The sequence below is a fragment of the Leishmania mexicana genome, chromosome 27, assembly GCF_000234665.1.
Source record: "Leishmania mexicana MHOM/GT/2001/U1103 complete genome, chromosome 27".
Lineage (NCBI taxonomy): Eukaryota > Euglenozoa > Kinetoplastea > Trypanosomatida > Trypanosomatidae > Leishmania > Leishmania mexicana.
Genome location: NC_018331.1, coordinates 203,339 through 226,094, shown reverse-complemented (window position 1 = coordinate 226,094; position 22,756 = coordinate 203,339). Strand labels below are relative to the sequence as shown.

General features: G+C 58.5%; 8 protein-coding genes across 8 annotated transcripts; all 8 read right to left on the bottom strand.

Moving 5' to 3' along the window:
* Positions 1-1,789: 1,789 nt before the first annotated feature.
* LMXM_27_0590 (conserved hypothetical protein) lies at positions 1,790-3,586 on the bottom strand (the record flags this gene model as incomplete). Its single annotated transcript, XM_003876583.1, has 1 exon — positions 1,790-3,586. The coding sequence occupies one exon, from the start codon at positions 3,584-3,586 to the stop codon at positions 1,790-1,792; it is 1,797 nt and encodes a 598-aa protein (XP_003876632.1).
* A 991-nt stretch (positions 3,587-4,577) lies between these two features.
* On the bottom strand, positions 4,578-6,671 carry LMXM_27_0580 (conserved hypothetical protein; the record flags this gene model as incomplete). Its single annotated transcript, XM_003876582.1, has 1 exon — positions 4,578-6,671. The coding sequence occupies one exon, from the start codon at positions 6,669-6,671 to the stop codon at positions 4,578-4,580; it is 2,094 nt and encodes a 697-aa protein (XP_003876631.1).
* A 729-nt stretch (positions 6,672-7,400) lies between these two features.
* On the bottom strand, positions 7,401-9,044 carry LMXM_27_0570 (conserved hypothetical protein; the record flags this gene model as incomplete). Its single annotated transcript, XM_003876581.1, has 1 exon — positions 7,401-9,044. The coding sequence occupies one exon, from the start codon at positions 9,042-9,044 to the stop codon at positions 7,401-7,403; it is 1,644 nt and encodes a 547-aa protein (XP_003876630.1).
* A 1,393-nt stretch (positions 9,045-10,437) lies between these two features.
* LMXM_27_0560 (putative cdc2-related kinase) lies at positions 10,438-11,421 on the bottom strand (the record flags this gene model as incomplete). Its single annotated transcript, XM_003876580.1, has 1 exon — positions 10,438-11,421. One exon carries the CDS (start codon positions 11,419-11,421, stop codon positions 10,438-10,440), a length of 984 nt encoding a protein of 327 aa, XP_003876629.1.
* Positions 11,422-12,631: 1,210 nt separating this feature from the next.
* On the bottom strand, positions 12,632-13,714 carry LMXM_27_0550 (putative replication factor C, subunit 4; the record flags this gene model as incomplete). Its single annotated transcript, XM_003876579.1, has 1 exon — positions 12,632-13,714. The coding sequence occupies one exon, from the start codon at positions 13,712-13,714 to the stop codon at positions 12,632-12,634; it is 1,083 nt and encodes a 360-aa protein (XP_003876628.1).
* Positions 13,715-15,346: 1,632 nt separating this feature from the next.
* On the bottom strand, positions 15,347-15,976 carry LMXM_27_0540 (conserved hypothetical protein; the record flags this gene model as incomplete). The annotated part of the gene is made up of 1 exon (XM_003876578.1): positions 15,347-15,976. One exon carries the CDS (start codon positions 15,974-15,976, stop codon positions 15,347-15,349), a length of 630 nt encoding a protein of 209 aa, XP_003876627.1.
* Positions 15,977-16,841: 865 nt separating this feature from the next.
* LMXM_27_0530 (conserved hypothetical protein) lies at positions 16,842-18,626 on the bottom strand (the record flags this gene model as incomplete). The annotated part of the gene is made up of 1 exon (XM_003876577.1): positions 16,842-18,626. The coding sequence occupies one exon, from the start codon at positions 18,624-18,626 to the stop codon at positions 16,842-16,844; it is 1,785 nt and encodes a 594-aa protein (XP_003876626.1).
* A 1,296-nt stretch (positions 18,627-19,922) lies between these two features.
* LMXM_27_0520 (putative radial spoke protein 3) lies at positions 19,923-20,999 on the bottom strand (the record flags this gene model as incomplete). Its single annotated transcript, XM_003876576.1, has 1 exon — positions 19,923-20,999. The coding sequence occupies one exon, from the start codon at positions 20,997-20,999 to the stop codon at positions 19,923-19,925; it is 1,077 nt and encodes a 358-aa protein (XP_003876625.1).
* Between the last annotated feature and the right edge of the window lie 1,757 nt (positions 21,000-22,756).

Below are 22,756 nucleotides of genomic sequence, written 5' to 3'. Positions count from 1 at the left end.
GAAAAGCTCCCACACATGCGTCTATTGTGTCCTTCAGCTAGTCGGCTGCGTGATCGTGTGTATGTGCATGTATATGTGTATGTGTAATGTGCAATGTGCGGAGGGGAGCTTCAGGAAGTGCGTGGATGAGCTGTGTCACTGCGTTGCAGCCGTGCCTGTGTTTATGTATATATATGTGTGTGTGTGCACGCGCGCAGAAGGGAGAGCGGAGTCGATGCCGTCGTGTGCGGCGACGCGGGAGTACACCAAAAAGGCGTTCCTGAAAAGCGCAACGGCTGTGCGCCGTCCCCGAGAAGGCGAAGCGACAGATAAAAAGAAATTTGTGTCGGTCCACAAGCGCGCGAGAGAAACAGAGACAGCTGTAAAGAGCTCGCATGAAATATCAGAAGCCGCCCCACACACACACCAAACAAAATGCAACAGTAGCACCAACAGAGGCGGCAGCGCGAGGGACACAGAACTCCGCTGCGCTTCACAGCACCGCTTGCCTCCAACACGGTCACGCAAATGGATAGGCACAGTCCCAGTGAACAGCCAGAGGGCGAGAGAGGGGTGGAAGAGCGTTTGCTCCGTTTCAGCGAGTCCAGCAGAGGAGGCACTGAAGTAGAGCAGCAACGGCAAAGGGAAGAAGTAATGGGATTGACACGCGAGTGCCACAACAACACCGAAGAAAAAACGGCGGCAGCGACGGCAAGCACCAGGATGGCCAGATCGCCACCGATCTCGAAGTCCGATGCGCGGTGTCGACAAACTCCTCTTTGCCTGGACGTTGGGGCGGGCAGCAGCGTGCACGTCTCTTCTGTTCGTCCCTTTCCCCTCCCCCCATTTCCCTTGTCGGAGGTATGTGCGACCCATGTTCGTGTGTGCCGAGAGGCCGAGTAGACCACGTGGACGACGAAGGCAGTAGAGGAATGGTGCGCCGAGAGAGAGACGGCAGCACGCAAGCGAGAATACTGAAGGGGAAAAATGAACAGCGCAGTGCGCACCTCAGAAACGACGACGAAGTTCGTTCGTTGTTCCTACCCCTTCCCCCCCATTGCTCTGCCAGAGCGGGTGATGAGCTGAGAACAACGTGACACAGATATCCACTCTGTGCAGAGCGGTACGAAGTTCATTCTCTGCGCAGACGGACCGATGCTCTTTCCATCACCTACACTGACGATCATGACCACATCCTTTGTTTTTTCGTTCCCTTTGCGGTGCTGGGGGAGGGGTGGGGGGAATCGAGTTTCCATCGGAATCCTTCCGAAGTATGCGAGCAGCAGCGTAGAACGGGTAACGGAGAGCGACGCGTTTTTCTTTTCCCTTCCGGCTGAAGGTGCTTGTGCGCTGTTGAGTGGGTGCAGTTGAGGCGTTGTGCGGCATTGTCTTGGCTTCATCTATGCGAAGAGGGACTGTTCACCCAACAAGTCAACAGAAAACAATATGTCGGCCTCTCTTGTGCGCACCGACTGTTGCCCCCTCCCTCTCCGCCATCACGGCCATCATGGAGAACGGGGCGCCGCAGAGTCAGCTCTTTCCTCCGCGACGCCCGCACAAGCAGAAGGCCGACCCAGCGTGCGCATTCCGTGCGGTAATGCGACGGCGACATGGAGAAGTGGGGTACCGTGCAATAAAAGACAAAAGACAAATCTTTGGATGAGTAAAAGAAGAATGTGCGCTCTGCATCGCCGGGCGGATGAACTTATGTGTCTGCCGACACGCAGAATGAGGGGAGAGGATGCACCGACTCTGCTTTCACCTACGTCTCATCACCATCGCAGGACGCCTCACGTCCACGTCGCCTTCCTCACTCGCGCACGGGCTGCGCAGGAGCCTTCGCGACGTACGCAAGCAGCGATGGCTGTATGTACCGCTCCTGCGAGACTTTCTGTGCATCGGTCATCGTCCCCTTCACGGGGAGTGGATCAGGTTTGCCGTCGTGGAGGTCGTTCGTCAGCGCGTCTTCCCTTGCCCACCCGCCTGCATGCGCCAGGTCGTCCAGTTTCGCGATGTAGACCTTCTTTGCCACGTCCTCGGCGTCCACGATGAACTTCGCCGTCTCCGCCACCACCACCGCGTGCGCCGCGTCGGACATCACGTCGCCGAGCACGGTGGGGGTCATGCATTGAGTGCAGGAGGTTCCAAAGAAGGCTGCATCCATACGTGGCACCTTGCCTTCCTTGCAGTGCAGCACAAAGCGGTCCCACTCCAAGCCCACAAAATGCACGCGCACTTTTGGCAGTGCGGCGGTGTAGGCGACGCCGCTCGGTGTACCAGGAGGAAGGTAGTTGTAATTTTTGGCGTCGTCCCAGGCGAAGGCGTGGTCGGCCCACGGCCACGGCAACCCGGTCATGAGCGTGTACAGCCAGGCGCGCACGTTGTGCATGGAAACGACGCCGTTCCCGTGCCTACACGTTCCATCCGTCGTGCGTTGGCGAATGTGCGCGTTTTGCGTGAGCGCACCGAACGAGAAAAATGGCCCATTCTTGATGTCGCCTGCGTAGACGCCGCGGCCGGCGCTGGAGAAGAAGCAGAGGGTCTTGTTGGGGACCTTGTACTCGTAGCTGAAGCCTCGTCGCGGGTTGATGTGACTGACGTCGAAGGCGACGCCGGTGTTGCGCCATGTGCGGTACTCGGGGAACTTGAGCAGGTTCGTGTACTCCGTCAAGTGAAAGACAAAGTCCCAGTCGATGATGTTGTCGCGGTTGTCGTAGCGTTCCGCCATCTCCTGCCGGACGCGCTGCGTCCACTGCTCCCTGATGTCCGCCGCGGAGGTGTCGCGGGTCCAGTGTGCCAGTTGGCTCTCCACGAAGTCCCGCTCCTTGCTCTTCATCTCCTCAAACGAGGCAATGCGCAGCAGCAAAGAAGAGTCGGTCTCGAGCGCCTTGCGCAGCCGCTGCACCACGTTGCGCACCTGCGCAGCGGTTATGTCACGCATCAGCGCGTTACCATAGACGTCCAAAAACATAAGAACACGCTCCTCCAGCTCCTCAAGCGCAAACATGCTGTCGAGCAACCACTGGAGAAAGAAGAGGTGGCGACAGTGCAGCCGCAGGTTTGGCTCATAGACGTAGAAGTGGTACGTCGGCTGTGGCCTCTGCATGCCGTCGGCAGACTCGGCAGCACGAAGGGAGGACAAGGTGCGAAGCAGGTGGCGGATGTCAGACGCACCGGCGAGTAAGATGTTCACCTCGTCGTCCGCTACCGCAGCGGGCGCAGGGGATACTGTGGAAGAAGAGTAGGGTGGACTGCGGTGAGGCTGTGATTCTGATGACTCTCCCGGGGTGACCTCCGCGGCCTTGGTGTTCGTCGCCTTGCGGCTCTGGATCTGCGCAATTAGGTCGTCGAGTTCAGCCTCATCTTTGCTCCTCGACGACGGTGTCGTTTTAGTGGCAGAGACGGGCGACGCCGATGGCGGCACCTCATGTCGCCGGTCCACGATTCGACCAATGATGTGCTGCGATGCGCCATGCTCCGCAGAACGACGCGGTCGCTTGCCGAGCAGGGACACAAAATCAATGGCTGGTGACCAGCCCCAGCACACCTCCGTGCCGATAGAGTTCAGCAGATGCTGCTGCTCATTTCGAAGATACTTGTCGCTCATCTCAGCGACTGCGGCACGGGAGCAGGCACACGCACAGGAGCTGTCTATGAAAATCAAGAAAGAGTGAGAACCTGTGCTCGGGTGGCAGGGCGCCTGAGCTCTGCACGCGGACAGGCGTAAACTGTGCGCACACGCACACGAAGGCGCACACCTGGTGAGTGGTGACTATCCTGGTGTCGAGAGAGGGAGAGAACTTCAACGCACGAGAACCGGGCAAAAGAGGTTTGGGGGGAAGCGGTGGAAAGGCAACGGTGAAGCACCTCCATCATCAATGCATACGGTCAAGAAACAGTAAGAGAGAGAGCACAGCAACTCCACCACGTACAACGGCCGCCCCGTCCTCATTACCCCGCCATGAAGAAAAGCAGGGTCGCCGCAAGGGACCATCCCGCACGGTAGTGACACACGCAGAGCGAGAGGCAAAGGCAGATAGAGATCAACACACACACACACACACTCATAATGTGTGCTTGTGCATAGAGGCAAGATAGTGGAGACAGCGTAGACAGTGGTGCAGCAACTGTGCACACCACTGAAGCAGGCGCGTTACACACACACAGAGACGCGTTTTCGTTCCCTCTCTTACACACGTGCATGTGTGTGCGAATGGGGCCTCAGCTTTCCTTTTCATGTTGCTCCTGCTGAGTGCGGTTGCCACCATCCGCGAGTCGGCAGCTCGGTCGCAGCCACCCATCCCACAACATCACCACACAGCAACGGCCGTGCAGTGGCGAAATGTATCAGTCCCATAGAGATCCAAAAACAAGATCGACCATCAGCTGCGCAGCGGTCACCCTGGAGACGCATTTCTCATCCACCCTCTTCTCTCTGCAGTCGCGCATCACCAGGAGCGCAGGTCATCCCCCTTTTTTGGAGGGGGAGGGGAGGGAGCTGACCACCGCATCTGGTGTCTCTCGTGCGGCGATGCGGCCCACTGGTTTCCGCCTCCACCTCCCTATCATCATCTTAGCCCCTTCTCAACTTTCGCTCACTAGTGCATGTCGTAGATGGCTGGCAGAGACGCACTGTAGGCTACCACGCTCGACGGCTGGTGCTGCGTTGGCGGCCAGATGCACGTCAGCTGCAGGTCTTTTAACGGCTTCCCCGCCTCCACAATCACCAGGGCACTTTGGTCAGCCGCGCTGCTTGCTCGCATGCAACCGCCAAACTCAGACCACTGCTCTTCGTTGTACCACTTCATCTCGACGTTGTGAAGACTGACGGTGCCTTCGCAGTCGGTTGCGTAGAGGGTGAGCAGTGGGACAGACATGGACACGACCGTGTGCACGTGCGGAAACGCAGAGCGCAGCGGCTGTGCAGTCGCGATGATGCACAGTGCCTGGAGAGAGGCGCAGAAGTAACGGTTGCCGTCGTCCGTTACGGTGACGCGGACGACACACGCCTTGCCGGCGCGAGTGAGGACAAGCGCGTCTTGCGTCGCCGTTGCGGGGACACTAGTGGCATCGCTCGTTGCAGTTGCGCCATGCGCCGCATCCTCGACATGCGGGAGTGCGTAGAGCTGGGAAGGGACGGCATCGCGCAGTTCATGGTGAACCTGCCCAAGAGGAACGGCCCCCTGCACACGCAGCACCTCCACCCTACCGGCGACTTCCACCCCTTCCTCCCGCCTGTCCTCCAGGCGCCATACAGACACAGTCCCGTCATTGCCGCTGCTAAGAAAGCAGTACCGCAACGTGTCGACGACAGTGCCTCGGCTCTCCAGTGGGAGCAACGCATGCACAAACGCGCTGGCATGACAGTTAGCAACCGTCTGCACCACGGTCCCGGCCGCGATGTCAAGCACCTTAACGCTGCCGTCGAAGGAGCCTGTTACAATGAAGGAACGGTGGCCGAACAGGGATGCCGCGTTTCGCGGGCCAGAAAAGAAGACCGCCGTGATGCCCATCGTATGCGCCTTCTCGAAGCGGCGAACCAGTTTGCGACTGTCAACGTTGTACACCTTCACCCACCCATCACGATAGCCGACGGCGAGCCAGTCTGGCGCCGGCGCCGCCCTGTCCGCGGTGTCTCGCGTCATGCACATCACCCCATCCGAGTGCCGCAGCGGGTTACCAATGCTCTCCCCTGTCTTCACGTTAACGAACTCGACTGCGCCGTCGGCACAGCCAACAATGAGCAGCTCCTCGCTCGCACTCAACAGTGGGGCACAGCAGCAGGCGGCGCGCTCGCCTGCGTACAGCAGCCGCCGCCGTATTGCCTTCGGCGCTGCAAGAGGGTACTGCAGAAAGGTATCGGCCCACACAGCGTCGCCGGGCAGCGCCGGCTCCCGATCGCGCTTGCGCGATCTCGCTGCCACGCTCGTGGTCCCAGCAGACGACCTTGGTCCGCCGTTCGGAGGGGGCACTACAGACGAGGAGTGGGCCTTGTGTTCACGGCCGTCCACCCCTCCCAAGTCAGCAGCGGAAGCGCGGGCCAGGGCAGCCGCCAAACGGCCGAGCGGGGCCTCCGAGGTGAAGCGGATCGCCGTCTTCAGTTGCTGAAGCAGAGACGTTCTTCTGTGAAGCATTTCCGGCGTGACATGGCGAGTGGGTGCGTTGCTGAGGGTGCCCTCGCTCATGGTGCGCTGCCCGTGCTCCACCATCTTTTCGAGGCGGATGTAGCGCGCAGGAGTGTCCACCTTCATGAGCTGGAAGATCGGCGCGTTCAGAAGCAGCGAACGGGCTGCCGGTGCGAGACCGTGAAGTTCCACCATCTCTTCGAGAATAACCTCGTACAGCGTTGCCTTGATCTCCTCCGGAAGCAGGAGCCCGTCGACGTACACGTGCAGCACTTCCGCCCAGCTACCCTCCATCACTGCCTCTTCCAAGTTGCGCTCAGATGCCGCTGCAAACCCCTTGGCACTACCTCGCTTCCCCGAGAGAGATGCCTGGGCAGCACCACCTGCGCCGCCGGCGCCATCAGCCTTCACGTGAATGACGTTGTACGGTACCTTCGACTCCGCTTGCAAAGCACGCAGGGCTTGCTGGTAGCCGTTCTCGTCCAGGAATTCGTACACACACTGCAACACTCGCTCATGCGGAATGACCCGAGACGAGGACGGCAAGGAAGAGGAAGGAGATGCCATGGGCACCGCCAACTCTTGTCTATATATTTATGGATTCCAAGATGTGGTCGTATCTGCGGCTCCGTGCACAAGCGTGCAAGGCGTCGTCGCGCGTTCCTGTGAGGCGAGAGCGGCGGCGAGCGCAACACAACGCGTGCAGAATGTCCGGCGCGACGTAGAGAAAAACAGAACAAAAGAGCGATGCGGTAGGAAGGCGAGTAGGGCACCGGTGCCGATGGCAATCGGAGCACGCAGACGCGCGCCTGTGTGTGTGTGTGTGTGTTGGGGGAGGGGGGGGGTATGGGCAGCCCCTCACGGGATGCACCACGTACTGCGTGCGGCAGCACCAGCTGAAGTAGAAGGAGAAAAAAATAAAAACACCCGCGAGGCGCGCCGTCAAGACACAACGCCGCAGTGCACATACCCAGCGACGTGCGACTTCGTGCTGCGCGTTATTGTCGATGGCGGGTCAAAGGTGGTGCGGTCGTCCACGCGGTCTTATCCGCACCGCTGGCGGTCCACTGTTCGTTTTTCTTTTCGCCTTTCGGCTTGGGGCCTCACACGGGTGCCGCGCGCAGTACGCCGCAGGAAAGGAGAGCATTGTGCGCACCGTTACAGCCAAGACAGAATATACGCCGTCATAATACCCCACACTCATCTCTGCCCAGCACAGGTTGGGTGCGCCGTTTTGTTTCGGCGCTGCGAGTAGTGCCGCAAGCTGCGGTCAAAGGCGTCCCAAGGTGGGGCGGACTAGTCCACTCTCAGAGAGCGTTCTCGGTGCTGTGCAATGATGCCGGCGAGCTTCGCTAACGCCGCTGCCTCTCGTTGTGCCCGCGCACGCACCAGTTGCTCACGTCGGCGCCGCAGCGATTCGTTCTTCGCCTCTAGCTTCTGGCGGACCATTGTGCGAGCCTGCGAGGTCGCCTGTGCCCACAAATCACTCTCCGTCGTGGCGGTGTCGCCTTCGATGTAGCGACGGCGTCGTAGCACGGGGAGCACGTCCGCGGCCCACTTACGCACCATGCGCTCCTCCATCAGGCGCCTCTGCTGCGGATCACGCAACGCCTCCTCTGCCGACTCCAGCTCTGCAATGACCTCATCCGCCACACTGCGATGGGCTCGCTTCCGGGTGCCACTCAGGAGCAGATCACTGTGGTGGCCACCGTACGCCGCTTGCAGGCGCTCTGCCTTGGCATGTTCCCGCTGACGTCGACTCTGCGCCTCCGCCGCACGAGCCTGCTTCACCCGGTTGAACTCGATCGTAGCTGCAACAGCATGCGATGTGGGGGCTAGGAAGTAGTAGTCTTGGTCCGCCGCGCTGGCAACCCCCGTGTGCAGAGGTGCAGGGGTATGTCTTGAACTCCGCCGCGACGTCGTCGTGACTGGGGTCATGAGGTGCAGATGCGGCTTCGAAAAGTCGATGGGGGCACGCGGCACCGTCGAGGACTCCGTCTGCATAGACGACGACGACGCTGAGGAGGAGCTTCGGGTGTAGTTCGGGCGTCCCATAGCCGAGTAGTTTGTCACTCGAGGCACACGACTCCTAGAGGCAGTCGTCACCGTCGAACTCGATTCCAGACGAGAGGACACACTCGTGGGAAGCTCGGCACTTTGGCTACTACCGCCCGTTTTGACTGCAGCAACGGTAGCAGGCGTCTGTGCAGCGACGGCAGGTGTCGCAGCTGCGCTTGCTGTCGCTCGACATCGCGTCGGTGCCGCTTCCACGGCCACCGGCGTCGGTGGCACGGGTAGCTCCGCCGAAGCGGCAGCGAACGACGCCGCGCTGAAGCTTTGTGCCAACGGTACATTGTCGTCCCCTTCCTCCTCCCGCAACTTCGTGCAGGTGGCGCACAAAAACGTTATGGGCCGTTCCGCCAAGGCGAGGCAGTCAAGGTGGGCGGTGTAGACACATTGGCGCCGGTCGCAGAAAATCATACGCGCCGCATTGTGGGACTTCTGGCACACATCACACAGTACGCTATCCAGCAGCGCCTCCTCGTTGCTTGCATCGTCCTCCTCGTCGTCGTCGTAGGAGGTCTCCCACGCAACATAGTTGCGCTTGCGCACCTTCGTCTCCTCATCCTTTCCAGAGTCCGCGTGAAACGTGTAGATGCGCGTGAACCGCGCCTTGCAGTTGGGGCACACATTCGTGCTCTTGGCCCATTCTTTGATACAATACGAGCAGAAGAGATGACCACATGAGTTGAGACGGCCCCGCGGGTTGTCGACGGGGTGGATGTCGGTGAGGCAAATTCCGCAGATGTTCTCATACTTCTCCGCCGACTCCACTGGCGTTGCTGGAGACGTCGCCGGGGCCGAGCTCGCAGTCACGCAACGCCGCTCCGGTACCTCCAAACTCGATGCAGGCGGCTTAGACGTTGATGATGAGCTCATTCGCGCTGCTCCGTCTCGTTAAGGAACAAGTCCGCGACAGGGTCAATGGTTACCCCTCTCCCACCATCCGCAAATTGAATACATGCACGTACTGGGTACTGCCATGCGTCTGTGGTCGACAAGCGCGAGCGCCAAACCTCTCTGCAACGGTGCGTCTTGTCCAAGCCTATCCAGAGGGCGAGCGGAGGCGGTGCGCAGTCTGGACACCGGCGCAGCGGTGAGGAGACCAGCGAAGCGCACAACGAGAGACGACGCCACGGCAACAGGACCGCGCGTGCGTATCGGCTTTTTGTGTGTGCGTCTGTGTGTGTTGGGGTGGGGAGTGTGTGCGTGTTTGCGGAAAGCACTGCAGAGGTTGGGGATGCACATGATGATGCACGGACACATACAGAGAACCGATACAGAGAATCAATGCAAAAGGAATACGCAGAGGTGTGAGCAAGGGAAAAAAGGCGGTCGCCTTCACATCCGAGGCATGGTCAGAGTGATGTGCAAGGAGCCGATCTAGTGGCACGAGGAACGCCCTCATCCGTTCACATCGACTGTGGTGCAGTTTAATGGTACAAAAAGCGCATACACCATAACCGCCGCCTCACCCTCCCTTCCATCCATCCTGCACCCCTCAACAAAGCAGGCAAGGCAGACATCCAGGGTACGGGGCGAGGCCCAGCAGCCAAGAGATTCTTGCCCAGCTCTCCCATCCTGTGGGTCAGAGCAAACGTATGCACCAGATGTAGAAGGAAGCGGGTGCTCCTGCCTCCCTCTTGTCCGATGCGAGCGAGTAGCGGACGGGGGCAAGGGAAGGGGTTGGTGGGGGGGGTGATCTTGCCTTTTACCCTTCCACAACGCGAGAGTTTGTCTGTCCCGTTGCAGTAGGACGACACAGCATGCGTTCCGCCGGAGTTGAAGAGGAGGGGGGAGGGGAGCGGCCGCAAGGCAGACGCAAGAAAATCGGACAACAAAAAGGAAACGAGAAAAAGTATCGGAGGCCACACCAGTGAATCTCACCTCAGCCGGAATGCAAGCGCAGGAAGCGGCGCGCGACACCACGAGCAACCCTAGCACTACAAGTAGGAAACAAGGCGCTTGCGTTAGGCAACCCATAAGAAGAACAAGACCTCGTGTTCCAGTGTGCGTGCGTGTGTGTGTGTGTGTGTGTGTCTGCCTCACCGCATCCCGAGAGCAGGCCTGCAGGCCTGCCGGTACAGCTGTCAGTGGATCGAAACAGTCAACTAGAAGTGAGGCGCACGCACAGGACACAACGACGTCCCATTAGCCTCTCTGGTCAGGAACAGATACAAGGGAAAAGGCGTCCCAGAAGGGGCAGACAAAAACAGGACAACACCAAGGCAGCGCCGCAATAGGCAAGGCATGAATAATCAAAGGAGATGCACTACGCATCCTTGATAAAGGGGTGTTCCAGGATATCCGGAATGGTGGGCCGAAGTTTTGGGTTTGTGACAAGCAAGTAGGCAATGAACTCGACCGCTTTCTCGTCGTAGTCGCGCAGCCGCGTCGGCAGGGGTGCCACGTGGTACACTTTGAAGTTGCGGTCGTAGCCAGGCAGCTTCGTGACGCCCGGCCACGTCTGCTCCGTCGGGGTGCCCACTACGTAGAAGACCTTGTCCAGCTGGTCGCGCCAGTTCTCGCCACGAAAGAGGGAATAGCCGAGAATCATCTCTGCGACGATGCAGCCCACCGACCACACATCTGCCGCCGGCGTGTAATGACGATCGCCGAGAATAATCTCGGGGGAGCGATACCACAATGTCATGACCTCGTGCGTGTATGTCTGCACTGACATCTCGAACATGCGTGCTAGCCCAAAGTCGGCCAGCTTCACGTAGAACTTCGTCTGCCCATTCCTGTCGCGGTAGTTTGCCACGAGGATGTTGCCCGGCTTCAGGTCTCGATGTAAAATGCGGCTGTTGTGGCATGTCCACAACGCGTAGAGCATCTGGCGCGTGAACTCGCGCACAAGGTGAAGCGGCACCGCTGTCCCATTTGTGGGTTTCTGCCCGCTGACGGGACGGTACCGCTTGATAAAGCTGCGGAGGTCTTCGTCAAGCAGCTCGAAAACGAGGTAGACGCGATGGTCGCTGCACACGACATCTAGAAGCTTCACCACATTTGGGTTGTCGTTGAGATCGTGTAAGAGAGTCGCCTCGCGGATAGTGGTCGCTGGCACGCCTTCAGAGAAGCCGTCTAGTCGGAGTTTTTTAATGGCGTACTTGGCTCCGGTCGCTTTGTTGCGGGCTCGGAACACGATGCCGTACGTTCCCTCGCCGAGCACCTCCTCCGGCTCATACGCAGCACTCAACGCGGTGATGTCTACCACGTCCAGCTTACCATCCAAGTTGTTCACCGACACGGACATGGCTTGTTTGATTTTATTATTGCGGAAAAAAAGTTTATATCTATATATATATATATAGTGTGTGTGTGTGTGTGTGGCTGAACCGGCGGTGTGCGGCAAGACGCTATCGGCAACGTTGGGAGCGAAGGAAACGCGCGCCAGGCCGTGGTGGGTTACAGGGTGCGGTGATATCGGCAAACCAACGTTGCCCTTCGAAGGTAAACACACACACAGAAACAACGACAACGACAGCCTCCCCAACACCACCAAACACCAAACGCGTGTTACCCTTCTAAGGATGCTAAAGTGAAAGTGCTGAACACAGCGCTAGGAGGACACGCGAACAGATACAGAGGCGCGTATATGCTCAGCTAAACCTTTCTGTTACTCTTCGTTCTCGATCTTGTACACCACGTGCTTGGATGCAAGCACTTCTCGCGCACATCCTTGCACACAGTTGCAGGCAAAGCGTGAGATGGAAAAAAAAAGCAGCGAGAGGCCGGAGGTATGTTAGGAAGTGGTGGCCAGTGAAATAATGGCGTGGAGCGCGCTGCTGGGCGGGCACGGATGACCTCTCATCACCGACGCCCACACACACGCACACACAGAAACATCAGTGCATGGGAGACCCACCTCTGTCTGTCGGTCGCTGTATTGCCACGAACACCTCAAAATGCACCCTCAAGACCGGTGGTGCGATCCGTCCTGTGGGTCGCACACGACGCAGGCAAGCATAAGCCGCGTCCCTCCACCATCCTACACCTGACTTGTATGGTGCCGCACTCTGGCTTTGTTCTTTCATTGCCGCTCGCCCTTTCTCGAAGCTATTTTAAGGTCCCATTCCCAGGCAGCGCGAAGAGGATCATGTTGCCTGCGTGAACGTCACGCAGCTCCGCTCGAGCAGCGCAGTGCAAACACGAATTTCCGGGGGCCAGAAAGAAGAAAAAGAGGTGGCGGTGCCGGGCGGAGCGGATGGTGGTGGTGGTCGTGGTGTCGGGAAAGAGAGGGGGGATACGTCAAGATGGAGCGAAAGCAACGAAAGAAAACAGCAGCATGGCAACTCCCTGCAAGCTGCTGAAAACACGCACCCTCCGCGCAACCCCTCCCCCCTCCCCCTCCTCCGCCAAAAAAAAAACGCGCCACAACTGTTGCACAGTGTCTGTGCGAGTTGTCTTGCCCTCTCTCCTTCCATTTCCCGCGCGGGCGGTCTATGCTACTTCACTTGGAATTTCTATGACGGGTTGTTCTCCACGGCGGCAATCATGCGTGCGAGCATCGCGGCCAGCTGCAGCGGAGTGCCCACACCCTCCGCGATTCGCATCGTCGTTTCGCCCACTATTTTCAGCACTTCCAGCTGCTGCAGCTCACTGCGAAAAAGGCGCGCGTTTGTCTGAACGACCTTGAAAAAGGTCGCAATCACGTCGACAGGGGCGTAGCCGCGGTTGAGCAGGCGATTCATCTCTCGGTGCGCCTCCTCAATGTTGCGCTTCATGACGCACGCCGTGATGACGTTTTCCACGAGCAGCGGATGCGGCTGATCGCACACCTTGAAGACATTGTCAGCATTCACGAGTCCGTAGCCCGTGTGTGTGGCCTGGAGGGCATTCAGTGCCTGCCGCAGGTCGCCTTCGGCGAGGTACAGTAGCGCTTCCAGTCCGTCATCTGTGTAGGAGACGTTCTCCTGCTGGATGACGTACACGAGCCGCTTCAAGATGTCCGCATCACTGAGCTTCTTGAATCGGACGACAGCGCAGCGGGACTGGATGGGCTCAATGATCTTGCTGCTATTGTTGCACGCAAAGGCAAACCGCGTCGTGCTGCTGTGCAGCTCCATGGTGCGACGCAACGCCTGCTGCGCAGCTGGGGTCATACTATCCGCCTCATCCAGCAGCACAATCTTGTGGAGGTGCACCACGTGGTCATCCTTGGCGACGCCTTCGCCTGTAGAGAAGAACTTCTTGGGCAGCGTCTTCTTCGTCTGGGCAAAGAGCTTGATCTTTTCACGTACCACGTCCAATCCGCGATCGTCGCTGGCGTTCAACTCGAGTACCGCGTCCTTGAGGATATCCTTCGTGGCTCCACCCGGCGACGCCCCTGCGCTTCCAGCGTCGGTGCTCTGAAGCAACAGGTCGCGCGCGAGGCAGAGCATACTTGTCGTCTTACCGGTGCCAGGAGGTCCACAGAGAAGCAAGTTGGGCAAGTTGCCCTCCTTCGCGATCACTTGCAACCGCGAAATGGCTTCCGTGTTACCGACGATGTCCGCCACCGTCTGCGGGCGGTACTTCTCCACCCACGGCGTGTTGACGGTGGACATGGCGGCGCGGCAGCACTTTAGATAGGCAGAGAGAGAAAGGGGAGGAGGATTGCAGCGATGCAGGAGGGCAGAGATCACAGACAACCCCCAGCGTATCTCTAAAGTTCTCTTCCCGCGTGTCAAGTGCCGCAGCGCAGTGGCGGCACAGTCGAAGGCGTGCAGAGATTGTAGCGCCTCGGTATCTGCGTGTGTGCTTGTGAGGAGGAGTGGACGTGCCTGTACGAGCAAAACCAGTCAATATGTGCGGGAGCCAGTCCGCTGTCTGGACAACAAAACGACAGGCCCTCCCCCTCTTTGTTTCGCTGGGTTGCACGCAATGCTCTCTCGGCTCTGGATGTTTGACCTACGTGGTCGCTGATGCGCAGTGGTGGTCGCCGATGAAGCGAGGAAGAGGGTGGAAGCACCAGCCCGAAGGACAAGGATGAGCGAGAAGAAATGAGCAGCCAGGGACGCACGAGCGCAACATAAAAAGCGGTGCCAGTGCTCTGGTGCCATTTTGCTTGGCCGTCATGCGCGCGAGGGCGCGTTGGGCGCATGACAGCCCCACGGAAAACTGGAGAGCCAACGCAGAAGGAAGGAAAGCGAGCAAAGAGGAGGGATGCACAGAGAACCCGTCCCGCACAAGCACGCATGCCCAGTTGCCACCCACGCTCACGACACCACCACCCGGGCCTGTCAAGCCACAGAAGAGAAGTGGAGGCATGAGCGGCGTGCAGTGTAGGATGCACAGAGAGACGAGCGAGAAGCTGGCAGTTCCATAATTTATTCGAAACATGGATTCTGGGTTCAAACCAACGCCGCGGGAAGCGCGCGCACACACACACACGCGCACATACACACACTCCAACATACACATAGGCACACTTATGCACATACACTTCAAGAAAAAAAATAAAAATACGTCACGCAATGCGTGTACGTGGACTTGAACAGATACGCATAGTAGCCGAACCGGCACGAAGACACCAGTCGCTGTAGATCCGGCCGTAGTCTTAAGCTGCTGTCACATCACGGCGGAGAGGGAAAACGAAGCAGGGATAGCGTTAGCTCCTCTGGTCGGACACCTGGCATGTGAGGGGAAGAGAGGCGACCATCCGCGGAAGGAGCAGAGGAAGCAAGAACTAATAATAATAATAAACACACACGAAGAAGAGCTGGACGATCGTCATCGGACTCAACCGCACAAGCAACAGTGTGACGAAACTCTGGAGTAAGCAAGAATGATATGTGGAGGGCACTGGCAAGTCGCCACAGCTGACCCAAGCAGGTAGGCATCGCCTACAGACGTCAAAACACACACACAGAGAGAGACACACACAGGCACACATGTCGAGCAGCATCCTCCCGCTTCGCTGCCTGTGTGTGCGTGTGTCGCCGGGCCCTCCCCCCATTGAAGGAGGGCGCAGTACCAAAGAATGAACGGATGAGATGTGACACAAGCGAATACGGGGGGAGGGAGGGGAGGGGAGGAAACGGACGGGAAATCACCACCAAGACGGGGAGAGTCAACAAAACTGCCACTGTTGGAAGAGAATCGGTTTGCATATACACACACACAGAGGAACATGCACTCGCGCACATATACCCGCGCTGGCCGAGAGCACGGACAGAGCCTTCGCATCGGAGGACTGCTCAATCAGAGAAGACCGTCAAGACACTAGCAATGAGGGAGGCGCCGCACGAGATGACAAAAAACACAAAGCCATACCACAAGTTCCACTCCTGCGTCTTGAGCGGCAGGTTCGTGCACCACCCGTGGAGGTAGAGGTTGAGGGTGAGGCCAAACGTGACCGCCGCAGCGGCCGCCGCAAAGAAAAAGTATACGACCAGCGGGAACTTGATGACGGCAGAAAACAGAAACAGAAAGATCGACATTATGAAGTTTGCCACACCCAGGACACACGTAACCACAGCGATCCCCTCCGCAGTCTGAATGAGCATGTTTCCCTGGAAGCAGGTAAAATAGTCGTCCCGCAAGTTGATGGAGGCCTTGGCCCCTGATGAGGCATACGTGAGCTTCCACAGCGTCATCTTGCTGTTCGCGGGCGGGCCACTAACCAGCAGGCCGAAACGCTCCAGCGACGCTTTCTCCGTCTCGATGTTGAAGGTGGAGCTTTGGACAGTGGCATTCAGGAGCTGGACGGTCCTCCCGATGCTGGCCGGCATCTCAAAAAACGGTGTAAAGACACCGAGCACGGCGAGCGCCAGCGCAACGGCCGAGCATAGCAGCACACATGTGCGGGTAATCGTGCAGCACTGCATCTTTTTATGACCTCTCCAAAGAGGGATGCAAAATATGTGCAGGAAGTATGTGGGGGGGGAGGAGTAATGGGCTGCAGTAGCTCGTGCTCAGAGACAGGGAGAGAGAGACACAGGCGCCGTACTGAGGTAGGAGTGGTGGAATAGTTTCCTCTCCGACACAGACCGTGTCGCGTCCGCTTATGTGTGTGGGTGTGTATGATTGAAGCAAACGGAAAGGCACATGCGCACATGTAGGCGCATGTTATGCGGCGTGAGGCAGCGCATGTGAGCGTGGGAGTCAAAAGCGAAACATGCGGACATACCAAGCAAAAGAGAGGCAAGAGGACGTAAAGCAGTGGACGAGGAGTGAAGGATGGTGTATTGGACGAGCGACGAATGCGAGAGGGCACTACAGTCCCCGTCGACGCCTCACGCATGTGCTTGCTCTCTCTCCCTCGCGAACCAACACGCCTTCTCCGGCTGCCGCCCTCATGGCGACATCACGATGCACCCACAGAAAGCAAACGCCGAACTTACTGGTTCCTCACCATCGCATGTCTGCCTCTCGACATGACCTGTATGTGTCCATGCTTTGCCGTTTTGCACATGCTGCACCGACACATGAACATCAGGCGCGCGGCAGCGTGGAGGAAAAGAGATCTGCCGGCCGCCAGTAGCACGGGAGCGTGGAATCTGCCTCAGTGCTTTTTTTCTTTTCTTCCGCCTCGTTTCGTGAGGTTCGCCCTATTCGCAAGCCCGACGAGACGTGAGCGGGATGCGTTTGATAAAACACTCCAAAAGCTCCGCAGCAGCATGCACTCAGAATCCTCCACACGCACACACACATGGCTCTGTGCTCCTTCACACGGGTGGGGAGGGGTGGAACTCAAAAAGCGCGCACCCGTTGAGTCTCTGTGCGCCGAAGCAAGGCAATCCGAGCAGATACCGGAAACAGAAACACGCTGCGGTCGAAGTCTTCGGTGCCTTCAATGTCACGGCGGTGAATGTCCTCCTCTTGCAGCACCGCTCGAAGTCGTGCCTGGACGCGACGCAGCTCTAGCGACGGTAACATGGCAGTGGCTGTCGACGGTCCGGCGAGTATGTCAGGTGCCGCGCTAGCGCTGCCTCCGGAGAGCTTTCCACGGGGTGTTCCGCGTTCTAGCCCGTCGCCCCACTCAGTCTTCGTGTTGTCGCGGTGATACAGCGGATCCTGCTCGGACCAAGACGCCACACCGCTTGTCGTGCTCATATCCTTGATAGGTGAGATGTTCGGCGTGTCGCGGGACAGACGCGGCGTGTGCAGCTCCTCTGCAACGCGTTGACGGACGCCGCTGCCAAGAACGGCCCCCTCCACCGTCGCCTCCGCCCCAGGGCGAGAGTAACGCGTCGGGGTAAGCGTCCGCGACCCGGAGCGAAAAGCGTATGCTGAAAGCGAGTTCGTCATGTGCACCCGCGTCAGCGGCTGGTTCGCTATGTCGGCTGTCGACACTGTCGCCGCTTTCGACCTGGTGGCAGACAGGGACGGCGGGAACACCAGCGACGACGCGGGGAAGACTGTTGCAAGTGGTGCTACCGGCTTCTGTGGCGTCGGGCCGGCTTCGCTGTCACCTTTAAATGCGGCCTTTTTCTCGCCATGGTGAGCAGAAAAAACCTCAGCTGCCGCCGTCCAGCGCAGAACACGAGAGAGCATCTCGCTGCGGTACAACTCTGCGCGTCCGTCCTCCTCAGCGTCCTCAAGCTGCCGGCGCGTACTGTGCTCCTGGTACACTGCCGCCTCGTAGGCCTGCTGCCGCAGAGCACACACTGTTTGCATCCACGGCGATGCCCCTTCCATGATGGTGCGCTCGAGAGCACTATCTCGAGTCTTCTCCAGCGCATCGCACAGCGCTGGGTACGCTGCACGAGCGCTGCTCGAGCTGCTGGCGACCCCCTCTGAGGACTCACTAGAAACGGCGCATCCGCCGTAGCTGGTGGGGCCGTCACCGCTGCTGCTGCGGTACGCCAACCGTTTATGGCGTCCAGTGACGGGCGACACGCAATCGTCCTCCAGTTCAAAGCGACGGACGCACTCGAGCGGGTCGCGGTAGTGCCGCTCACGCCCGGGGGGATTCGACACGAATTTAGCGGCACCGGTGCGCAGCGGTGTTGTCGTCGCTCTCCCAAGCGTGCGCCGGCGCGCCTCGCGTATGAGGTCCTCGCGCTTTTGAACGAGGGCCAAGATAGTGCGGTCCTCGAGGAATGGCGAACACTCGGTCAGAAAATCGTCCACCTCCTGTGCGCTCGTTGAGTCCAGTAGCCGCGCGGCTAATCTCTGCGCCTCGATGATTTCGCGCCGCAGAGACTCCGCGTTGCACAGGTCGGTGTACATGCACAGCTGCACCTCATCCGGTGCGCCACGAGCCTTGACGAGGGCTTCAAAGATGCCACGCTCACTCAGCTCCTTGCACGCCTTTCGCAGTGGCTCCACATAGACTTTGCACGCATTCATGTGGACGAGATACATGTTCTTGGCCCGGGCGATCAGACGGCCTAGAGGAGAAGATGGCGTCTTTCGAGAGTAGGCGGATACGTGGATTGCATCCTCGGCGGCCGTGATGGCCTGCTCGAGTTCGACAATGTCGCCCTTCTCCAACGCATCCTGCAACGCGGCTGTGACGGTTGAAGACTGCATGTCTAAAATAAATGTGCGTGAAGGGCGAAAGTACGACACGAATCGATACGAGTAAGATCAACGGCGCGCCAGAGTACACGGCGAAAGCTTCGTTGACACACGTACAGCCACAGACGCACGCGGATGTCTAGTACTCGACAAGGGAAGGAGGTGCTGAAGATGTCGAGCGTTGCGGATGTTCTTGATGGTGTAAAGTCATCGGCAACCCTCTCACACGAGTACACCGTGCCTCTCAAGGAAAGCTTCTTGCTAGGAGACAGGGGAGGGAAGGACAGAGCAAGAGAGACACAGAGATAGGTCTTCGAGGGTCGATCGTGACTTGCTGCGAATATTTCGCGTCCGTTCGTCCGTTTCCTGCATGGTCATGTTCGTTTTTTTTTTGGTGTTGTTCTTCGCCTATCGCACGCACAAAGGCGGGAGGCACACACAACAGACCCTCTGGAAGTGACCAGACCCACCCTAGCAGGACACAGTCACACACGTCTGAGCGCAGACGTGAAGGAGCGCACGCTGCAGGCGGCACACGAGGAGAGGCACACGGAAGCACGGAAAGCAGTACGCAAGAGGAAGGCAGTGAGAGGCGCTGTAGCAAGAGCGTGTACCGGCACACTATGAAAGAAGCGAGAACAACAACACAGGGAGAAAGCGGCGCGGCGGCAGTGGGGCTCATTCCTCTTCAGCACACGCATGATCGCAAGTCTAACCACGGGAAGATGAGTGTTCGACACGCGGTACATCCCGGGGAGACGAAGGAGAAAGCCATGGGCCGAGTGAGATCAACACGCCGCAAGGCAGACGCTTCCTCGCGCGTGAGCGAAGAAAAGAAAGCGTTGGGCCGGTCACTCAGGCCCACCACCTCTCGATCGCCTTTGCGCGCGTGCGCGGGAGATCACGACACACGTGCGACGGTGATTGACGTCCGCGCCGAGACCAGGCGCGCGCCTCATACGAGTGCAGCAGTCAAGGGAACTCTCTCCAGACCACCCACAGGCAAATTCGTACATCCTATAAACATGAAAGAAGTAGATCACGAAGCAAAGAAAAAAGGGGTGTTTACGAGAAGAAAGACGTGACAGGGGAGACGAACAGAGACGGCGTGACTTGCTGCAGTTGCAGCAGCAGCAGCAGTGGCCGCAGGTGAAGTGGGGCGCCGTCGCCAACAGATCCGTAGGGCAAGAGTCACGGATATGGAGGAGTGCACTTCAAAAGAAGGGTGACAAGGAGGGCCCCAGGGCTACCCCTGTGCGCGTGTGCGGTGTGAGAAGAGAGAAGCGCAGAGAGATTGGCGAGAGCCTTCTAAGCCATCGAAGGCTCCTCCTCCACTACCGCTGCTGCTGCGCGACTCTTTTCCAGCTGGGAGGCGTTAAGCCGAACTACCTCCCGAATAAGCTCGTCGACAAGCGCGCGGGCTTTTGACTTCTTGGCCAGCTCCTTGTCGACCTCGGCCATCAGCCACGGGAAGAAGTCCAGCTCCACCTCGTTCAGCACGCGGTCTGCAAACCACCCTTCATCCTGCAGTCGCGAAAAGACACGGTTCTCCATGTTGCTCATGTACGTCTTGGCGAACTGCCTTGCCTGCAGCTTCTCACGGGTCTCTTTCTCACGCTGGATGCGCTCCATCTCCTGCTTCTTGCGGCGCTCCTTTTCTTCAAACTTGCGGCGCTCCTCCGCCTCGAGCTTCTGGGTCTCTAGCAGCTCCTCCTTGCGGCGCTGCTCGAACTCGATTTGCTGCTGGCGCAGCAGCTCCAGTTCCTCCTCCTGCATCACCTCGAGCATCGCCTGCTCCAACGTCTTGCCCACGAGTACCTCGAGGATTGGTTCCACGGCCTCGTCGAAGCGAAACAAATCCCCCTCGTGGATTTGCGTCTCCGCATCGCGGCCGGACTTGATTGGGACGTACTTTGGCGTCACTGGTCGGTCCATGAGCGGGTCCGTCTGTGTCTCCTGTACCTGCTGATCCACCTTGTCCGTTAGCTCCTCCAAGTACTCGTCGGTTTGTATTTGTGTGTTGTACCGGCCTTCGCCCGGGTCGGGGGTTGCCATATGTCGCCGGGCCGCCTCCAACTGCTTGCGACGCTTGATGGAGGCGGCGCGCAGCGATGCTTGCTTGCGCCGCTGTGTGTCGATCATCTCGCGCTTCTCCATCTCAGCTCGCGCGGCGATTGACATGATCGGGCTAGCGTACGTGTTGCCGCGGTAGACTCGACGGTCATACATAATGTTTCCATACCGCTTCGAGCCGCTGTCCATGTATCGGCTTGCATTGCGACCGCTGGACGGGTCACGGTACGTGGGCTCCTGAAAGCCTTGCGGCGGCTGCCGGAAGGTGTAGGCCGCCGCCGTCACCTCCGAGTCCGCAACCTGTCGCTGCATGATGGATAGACGCACAGAAGGCAAAAGCAAAGACCCTCGCGTTTGCACGTGTGTGCCGGTGTGCCGATGGCTATGGCGTCGGGTGTGATGGCGTGCGTGTCTCGGGAGGGAGGCGAGGTCGAGAGAAGAGGCGTGAGGTAATGAGGAAGCACACCGTACAAAAACGAAAAGGAACAGAAAAGATCCAGTCCGTGTTGCTGGCTGATGCGCGAGAGGGGACCCTCAAAAAGGGTGGCAAAACCTCTGGGCCACGTGAGAGAGAAAGACTGATGAGGGGAGCAGATGTGGAGTGCCTCCGGTTGAAGATGTTGTTGGGTGCGCGGATGCGCCCGACAGCGACGCTCCCACTTCTATGAATAAAAGCGGAAAGGCAGGTGAAGAGACGACTATAGTGCACACGATGAAGTGTGCGGCAGTGCTTGCGTTTCCGCGCGTACGCCGTGGTCCTTCTCTGTGTGTGTGTGTGTGTGTGTGGAACAGGATTCCTGTGGGTGCATGCGCCAAGTAACGCGTGACAGCAAGCGTGACCAGACAGCATACGGAGAGGGGTGTGAGGCAGAGGAGGAAAAGGTGGTAGAAGGGGAGAAAAGAGTACACCAATATTGTTATGGTTGCCGAGGAAGACTAGCATGGTCGCTGAGTGGTGCTGCCACGTGCAGAGAGGCGTACAACATACTTACCCAACCAGCTACTTGTCCGCGAGCAATACTGTTTGCCGCCAGGGCTTCCATGTCCGCTCTCGCTGGCTCGCTCCCACTTGCTCTACACGACGACTGCATCAGCAAGGCCCGCGATCACTCGCGTTCTCTCCAAGAAAGGTGTGAGGGTGGAGAGATTGAGGGAGGGGGTGTGCAAGGAGTGGTGGTGGCAGAGTATTAAAAGCCCACTGCACTTCCCTTCAGGTGAGGCGAATTGGTTTGCCTTTTCTTTTTTTTTGGTAGGTTGTTCTCGCAAAGGCGAGACAAGTAGACCGTGTAGAAACACAAATACTTCGTACATCAGATACTCGCGCGTGCTACGGATGACGTATCAGGAGCACAAGAGCGCTTACATAGACCCTAGTGGGGGAGTGAGTGATGGTGCCAGTGGGGAGGGGCAACCATCACAGAAGGAAAGCAAAGAGTCCACAACGCCGGCAGCGAATTGCCATGTGTCCGTATGCCCCCAACAAAAACAAAATAAAGTAGAACATAAAAACGGCGTCGAAGACAGACGACGTCCATAGAAGAAAGCATCTACCCACCACGTCAGCAGGCACGCGCAGTCGGCGATGGCTGCGGTAGACAAGAGCGAAAACGACGGGAACAATAGGAGAAGCAAAGAAGATGCCAAACAAGAAGACCAAGAAAGAACATGCTCCAAGAGAACGGGAAGTTCACACACGCACACACCCACACACAGACACAGACACAGACACAGCGTCGGGACAGGCGAAACGGTCCCCTGACACGGAGAAAAAAAGGTGTAGATTGATGAGTGGAAAGGGGCGATTGTAGACGAGAAAGCGCGGCGCGGGGATCGGGAAGAACAACCAACACGACAACAACGCCTAGAAACATGAACACAAGACAGGAGACAGCCGAGGCACTTCCACGCATGCGCCTACACGGATTCACAGGGAAAGAAAGAGGGCACCCTGCAGAGCGTCACGCAACGCGGAGTGGTCCGCATAAAGAGGTTCGTCCTTCAACAGAGCAGGCCACCATAGCAGACACGCGACGTGCAACGAAAACATCGTCCGGCAACGCGTGGGAAGT